General features: G+C 33.5%; 1 protein-coding gene across 1 annotated transcript in view; it reads left to right on the forward strand.

The window, feature by feature from the left end:
- Nucleotides 1-6168, forward strand: part of LOC128249830 (uncharacterized) — a 10129-nt gene extending 3961 nt beyond the window's left edge. The window contains exons 3-6 of the mRNA XM_052974372.1: nt 792-873; nt 3253-3288; nt 5187-5222; nt 5945-6168. Of these exons, the coding sequence (XP_052830332.1) occupies nt 792-873; nt 3253-3288; nt 5187-5222; nt 5945-6004 (214 nt within the window). The 3' untranslated portion in view covers nt 6005-6168. The remainder of the gene's footprint in view (nt 1-791; nt 874-3252; nt 3289-5186; nt 5223-5944) is intronic.
- Nucleotides 6169-7908: the final 1740 nt, after the last annotated feature.

Below are 7908 nucleotides of genomic sequence, written 5' to 3' on the forward strand. Positions count from 1 at the left end.
GTGCATAGGTTTGGCTTATTGTGGTTGTTTCTGTTATTATAATTGTTGCTGCAATAAAGTATCTTCAATGCATTGATTTTGAGCTCTATCCTTTAAGAGACATGTATACATATATATATACAAAAACTCAACTCTGAGCTTTTTGCTAAGACTGTTAACAGATACTATATATTTTGTAAAATTTGTTTTATAAAAGTATATATTTAATATATATATATATATATATATATATATATATATATATACGACGGGCTTCTTTCAGTTTCTGTCTACCAAATCCTCTCGCAATGCTTTGGTCGGCCCAAGACACTTGCTCAAGGTGCTGCGCAGTGGGACTGAAGCCGGAACCATGTGGTTGGTATATCATATATAGTATATATATACTTCTAATATAACGATAGAATTTTATTAAAATGTTTTCTCAGTGGACACCATATGAACAATACCTTTTAAAGGGAAAATTATATAACTACAATTTAAGGCAAAAATCATTATTTGCCAAAATAGTTAGAAATATACTCTAAATTTTCTAGACGATTTAGTGACCCTGTTTTGGAAGTTAAACGCATCCACTTCGATGATGCATGTTAAACTTTCAGAAACACACAAAATAGATTGTTTAAAGATTGATAAAGATTGATAAACATTTATTGTGTGTATTATCGGTACGTTCGTAACTTCGTCCTTTCTCTGACAACGTTATAGTGAACAGTTTCAATAATATATGTATTTGGTTGTCGTTATTTTTTTCTAATTCGATTTAATTTAATGACGATTTTTCTGGTTTACAGGAAGTACGATGAATTCCTTAAATGCGTTTTTTTAGGTGTCGACTACTGTCATGACTATTATAGATTTTTCCATTCATGTGCCGTAAGTTGTCTACTATTTTACTTTTGTTGGGAGACGAGTACGACATAAAGCTAATCAATACAGAATATATCATATTTCTACCTTTTGTTGATTTTTCTTTCGATTCAGACTGGCCTTTGACAAAAGAAATGCCACACTTTGATGGTGGAAGCATCGGAGATGTTGAACAACATGGGCTTTCATATTGCAACTTTTTTCAATATTACTATTATATTTATTTGCCAATAAGTACCAAACATCGAAAGAAAGAGTTGGTCAAACTAATGATGTGTATGTTATATATTCTAAACGCATTATTATTCTAGCGAATGAAGGATCTGAAAAGTATAATTCATTAACAAACAATGATCATCCTTGTGGCATACTTGATAGATTTTATAAAATAACCTAATGATATTTTAACATCTGCGTCCTTTGAATTTGAAATCTATTTTCACTGAGCTTAAACAAACATGTTTAATGCCATAGTTGACATTCAACCACCAGCATTCTCAGGACACTTTTTTCCATCTAACATAAACCTTAGGTCTTTGGATGATACTCGGTCGGAACATGGAATGAAATGCAAATAATAATAATAATAATAATAATAATAATAATAATAATAATAATAATAATAATAATAATAATAAATGCCCGGATGCAGTAATTATGCCCGGATGCAGTACCAGGCAGTGGCTCTCATGGCTTCTGATCTTAACTGATTGGAAGTGTTATCATGTACATTGTTTTGTCTTGGTATAAAAGATGGGCTACAGCAAATATTCTGCTTAATACCACAGATTTGCTTGTCAGTTGTTTGACCTTAACCAGTTGAGCATGTCCCTTAGTGGCTGATGATATGTGCATCTCTGATCATGAGCATAAGTTGTGGGGGAGCATCATAGCCATGTGTTGAGAGGAATTATTTGGGGTTTGAATAATTCAACTTTGGAAACATGGGTGTTTTGCTCAACATCGTTAAACAAACCTTATTCAGGGACCTTTTGAGCGGGATGGGTTACTCGACCTGAAGAAAATTCTAACTGGGCCCCACCTGCAAGGTCATGCGCTGTTTATCTTGATATGAGATCACCATGTCGCATACATATGGTTGTGATGCATGTGCCTGGTGTACCCTTATCAGACGGGTAGTCATGATGGGTATATTGGGCTTCGTATATTTTACCCCAGTGTCACTTTGATGGCATGCACTGCTCTCTTACTCAATAATAATAATAATAATAGTAATAATAATAATAATAATAATAATAATAATAATAATAATAATAATAATAATAATAATAATAATAATAATAGGAGAAATAGGTGGAAAACCGAGTTTAGTACAGCTGCAGAAGACAAGGCAATTACGGACAGCTAGGATAATTTTCTTTTCCAACAGTCTAATCTGTTGAGTGTATAATAATACCAACAACAATAATAATAATAATAATAATAATAATAATAATAATAATAATAATAATAATAATAACTACAACAACAACAACAATAATAATAAAAAAATAATAATAAAAATAATAGTACCACCCTACTAATGAGCTTGAAGGAGTATTACGTATGTGAAAGCATTCAGTGATGATATTGGGATGGAATTTGTTATTGAAAATGTGGTAGCCAACTTTCCAGAAAGGGAAACTGAACACATCGCATTCAGCAGCAGTGTTGGAGTCATGAACGTACTCGAGTAGGAAGAAACTTACAGTCATCTTGGAATAAATGAGGGCTCTGGCATTCAACATGCAAGTATGAATGAGAAGAGTTCGTGTCAGTATTTTCCACATGAAGTGGCAAGCCGAATATCGGCATGCAATTGCCTACCCTATTGTCTTTTTCGATGTTTTCAAGCACAGCATTGTCCCAACCATTGTCAAAAAAAAAATCTAGCATAACCTGGTTGGCATTTAACAAGGAGTTGGGTTATGCATCTATTCGGGCACGACATTCAACAAATCTTTTGATCCAGCAGCCTTGAACTCCGTCTTGTTCTGGGACCACATTTGCTCACTTTTTTGTAATCCTCTTGTCCCTCCCCACAATATGTCAGACTTTCTACCTTTAGCAGAAAGTATTATTTTCATTCGTAATATATGTATCATTAATGTTACTTCTGCTAATTAATATTATCCTTTTTTAACTATTGAGTGTATATTCATACATTCATTCATATACTACGTAGCACTGTATGATTTCATGAGAAACCGAATTTACTCACTTGAATTATATTATTCATTAGTCAGAAAGTGTATATTATTAGCAATGTTATAATATTATATGGCGAAATCCATAAACTCATAAAGTTATATTTAAGAAACTATAATATATACGATTTTTGTTTTTAGAATTTATATTATAAATATCTTACCTCTTTCATTTTAGCGAAAGATACTAATCGAGCAAGAGAGAAGACTTAAGGTACGTGATGTCATCGCATCGACTGAAAAATCATTTCAACTGCAGTGCAAATATAATATTTTAATTTACACCAGCATAGATATTTTAACATAACTACTTTACTTTGTTATATAGTAAACTGAATAACAGTGTTAAATTGATTTGTCAAATTTGTTAAATATTTGATAAACGACTTAATAACATTCCTAATGCAATATGACAACATAAATATATCAGTTATTAACTGTAGCAACAAGGTAGCGAGTTGGCAGAGTCATTTATGCGCTGGACAAAATGTTAAGCGGTGTTTAGTCTCTCTGAGTTCAAATACCACCGAGGTCAACTTTCGATTTCACCTTTTCCGGGAAAAAAAATTGGGTCGATGTAATCAACTAGTTCCTATCCCGAGGTTTGAGTCCTTGTGCCTTTAGCAGAAAGGGCTATTTATTTCACTAATACCTTAATTATTTGCGGGTCTATAAAATAAGTCCCAGCTAAAACCTAGCGTCGATATAATCGACTAACTCCCTTCATCGATATCCCTGGCCTTCAGCAAAAATTCGACAAGCTGTTGGCATCGCTTTTAGTGTCCAGTTTCTTGTTCAAGGTCATCACTTTCCTAGTTTGTCTCTCTAATTTCTCTGTGCTATATTGAATTAAAAAGACAACCCATCTATTCATTGTTCTTGTCCTATTCTTTCCATTAAGTCTACCAACTATAAATAACTTGGTCATCCTTAAGTATTCTCGCCTAAAGTAAATGAAAAGTATATCACACTTATTAATCATCAAGTTCATCCTCAGATCTGAACGAAGTATATTCGATGTCTAAATACAGGAATTTATTTCACGTTCAGTCTTGCAGAAAATCATGCAGTTAAATCAACGTTTTCATTACATTTGAAACTGAGTCATGATGCCACATTCTCTGATATCTATGTGGGTGAGATCACACTTATCACGAACAGATTATTCCCCTCAACTGTCACTGTCCAGATACTAAACTTCACTACAAACTCTCCAGATAATGTTACATCTGTGTTACATGTTCTCATCGATCTTCTGAAAAAAATTAATACTCTCAGTAGGTATCTGTATCAAATAAAGTCTTTATACAATCCAGAAAGTGGACTGTGGTATGTTATAAGCGTTCGTATAGTTCATCCATGCTTTCCCATATCAATATGTATTTTTTTTCTAGCTCTTCATTCTATCTATTAGTGTCGATACCTTGTCCCTCGGTGTCTAATCCTGCAGCATCTCTATTCACAACGGGGTTAGACAAGAACTGTATGTCGATGAACACATTGCCTTTCATAAATCGGGTGGGGGGGATCAATAGAAGAAGTAAGATTTCTGTGTGGGTTTCAATTTCACCTCCCTTGAAATTGCTGAATTTATACAAACATTTCACACAAAAAAACCTTAAGGCAATGGCGGGCAGAATTATTAACACTCCGTACCAAACAGTTAGGGTCATCTTGTACTTTTTTATGAACTAAGTCCAAATACTACCGATGGCGACTCTGCCTCTCATCTTTTCGGGATCGGCAAAAAGTGCAGTCTCTGCTCACAATATTAAAGGCTCTGTGCCTATAGCAGGAATGAATATTATTGTAATCGATATTATCTTTATCATTAATGTTACCTCTGACAATTGACATTATGCTTTTTTTACCATTGATTTATATTGAGTCATTTATCAATATATTAAACATTACATTGTGAACTCATGAGACAACGAATTTGCACCTTTGAATTACATTATCCTTCATCAGAGGGTGGATGTTACTAGCAATGTTTTGATATTATTTGACGAAATCCAGGTCAAACTCAAAAAGTTATATTTTTTAACACATATTAAATAGAATTTTAGTTTTCGGATTTATACTTTAAGGATATTTCCTCTTTCATTTTAGGAAAGGCTCAGAAATGGTTCCAGTTCCCAAAATAAGGTACGTGATGTCATCGCATCTACTGAATACTCATTTGAACTGCAATATGAACATACTACTTTAATTTACACTAGCATAAAAAAACATATTGTAAGGTAACCGCTTTGCTATATTACATTGTAAAGAGAATATCAGTGTCATATAGATTTATTATATTTTTGAAATATTTGATAAACGAGTTAATAATATTCCGAGAGCAATATGACAATATCGATAAATCAATTAATACTGGTAGTAATGAGCTGGCTCTATCGTTAGCACGTTCTGGTTTGAAATTCCGCGGAAGACGACTTTGCCTTTCATATTCTAGGATTTGATACATTAAATACAAGTCAAGTGGTGCTGGTGTCGATGTGATCAACCCAAAATTTCAGGGCTTCTGCCTATATAAGAAATAGCCATTACTTGTAGCAGTAAAAGTAACTGATGATAAATCTATTATCATATCAGTCCTACAGGAAACATAATATCAATGTTGTTTACGTACATTAAAATCATTGTTTTTCGTCAAATTATGAAAAATATATGCAACAAAACGTGTCATTTTCATGGAATTATCACAATATGAACATACACATTCGCCATTCAAAAACTCCCGATGTTGAAATTCCTATTCGTCATTGATTTCTGGAGAAAAGTTCGTCGCAAATGAATTTCATATATATATTTTCTTTTGGCATTTATGAACATGTCCCATATTTGTTTTTCTATTCTCTTTACAGATGTTGTTCACAGCAGCAGCCGTTACTGCATTTGTGGGAACATTATTAATGCATAACTAAGTAAATTGAATGCTACCACGATAATATTATCGTTGATTCTGAAAATTTGGACGATGCGCCAGTTATGCTTTCTTGAAATATGTCATTCACGAAAGAATGTGTTAAAACAATTAAATATATATATATTTTTAACTTACTTCTAATAAAGCCTCGAACGTTCAAAATCTATTTAATTATTTTATTATGTTACTGCATACATCGAAACACCACTCACTGTATTAGAAAACAATCTACCTAATTCAGAAGAATTGTATATACTTTGTTACACAATATAGTAATTAATATTATTCTCAATATTGGAAGTACCTGTATTTATTGGTGTGTAAATACTCAGTGTATATGTGCGTACTGCTTCATCTGTATTTAAATACGTATATGTACATAAACACCTACCCATGTACAGATATTTATATATACATATACATATGGATTCAGGGACTTATATACTCTCACACACAGATTTTACAGTTAGCGATTTCATAAATACAAGAGGAATTTTCAAAATAAAATATATAGAAAGTTTCTGAGGATTTTTTTTTCTACACATGGAGCAGGAGAGAAAAAACAGAAGAAGAAGGAAGGGAGAAGAGAAGTGAACGGGAGAAAGGAAGACAGGAAAGAATGAGGGAAGAAGACTGAAAAATAAACAGAAAAAAGAATGTATCTGGGGATGGTCTGTTATGAACAAGTAGTTATTGCTTAATGAAATTTCAATATTTATATAGATATTAAAATTGTTTTGTATTTCTGAAGTCAATACAAAGCATTCTTGTGGAGGCGCAATGGCCCAGTGGTTAGGGCAGCGGACTCGCGGTCATAAGATCGCGGTTTCGATTCCCAGACCGGGCGTTGTGAGTGTTTATTGAGCGAAAACACCTAAAGCTCCACGAGGCTCCGGCAGGGGATGGTATCGAACCCCGCTGTACTCTTCCACCACAACTTTCTCTCACTCTTACTTCCTGCTTCTGTTGTGCCTGTAATTCTAAGGGTCAGCCTTGTCACACTGTGTCACGCTGAATATCCCCGAGAATTACGTTAAGGGTACACGTGTCTGTGGAGTGCTCAGCCACTTGCACGTTAATTTCACGAGCAGGCTGCTTCGTTGATCGGATCAACTGGAACCCTCGACGTCGTAAGCGACGGAGTGCCAACACAATGACAACAAAGCATCCTACGCAAGGACAGCACGCGCCTTTGGAAATCGAACTCATGACTATATACGTACATACATACATACATACATATATGTGTGTGTGCGTGTTTGTGTGTGTGTGTGTGTGTGTTTGTGTGTGTATGTATAAATATATACTTCATAATAACAACAATATTAATATAGGTCGCTACAGACCTAAATTAGCATTATATAACTATAGTATTGAAATTACATTAATCAGTGACACATTTAAGTGTCTACCCGCTAGAAATAAGAGTTAAAAGTTCATCTGGACCACCAAAAATATTTATGGTGAAAAAACAGATTCAACAATACACGGGTCTGTGAAGGGAAAAGAGTTTCTTACATATTTATATGGCATAAAGCTATATGTTTAATGGAACATTGCTATATATGGACAGGTTAATGATTTGATATAAAGATCTTACTTTATTTAGCACATTCGAACATTTTCAAATATTTTCCCACTCCACCACGTTGAAATATGCTTAATTGCTTTGCCCCAAAGTGTAGACAGCCTCAGTGTCAAATCAACAGCAAAATTATTCAGACGCGAATATTTATATAGATATTAATATTCATATTATTATCGAAGGCAATACAAATAGTTTACAATTACAATAATATAAAGATAGGTGGTTGCACACCTAAATCAGTATGATATAGCTATAGAATTTTGAATGGATTTGGTGGTCGAAAATTGAAAGAAACTCGTTGTAAATACATACAT

The sequence above is a fragment of the Octopus bimaculoides genome, chromosome 18 (assembly GCF_001194135.2).
Source record: "Octopus bimaculoides isolate UCB-OBI-ISO-001 chromosome 18, ASM119413v2, whole genome shotgun sequence".
Lineage (NCBI taxonomy): Eukaryota > Metazoa > Mollusca > Cephalopoda > Octopoda > Octopodidae > Octopus > Octopus bimaculoides.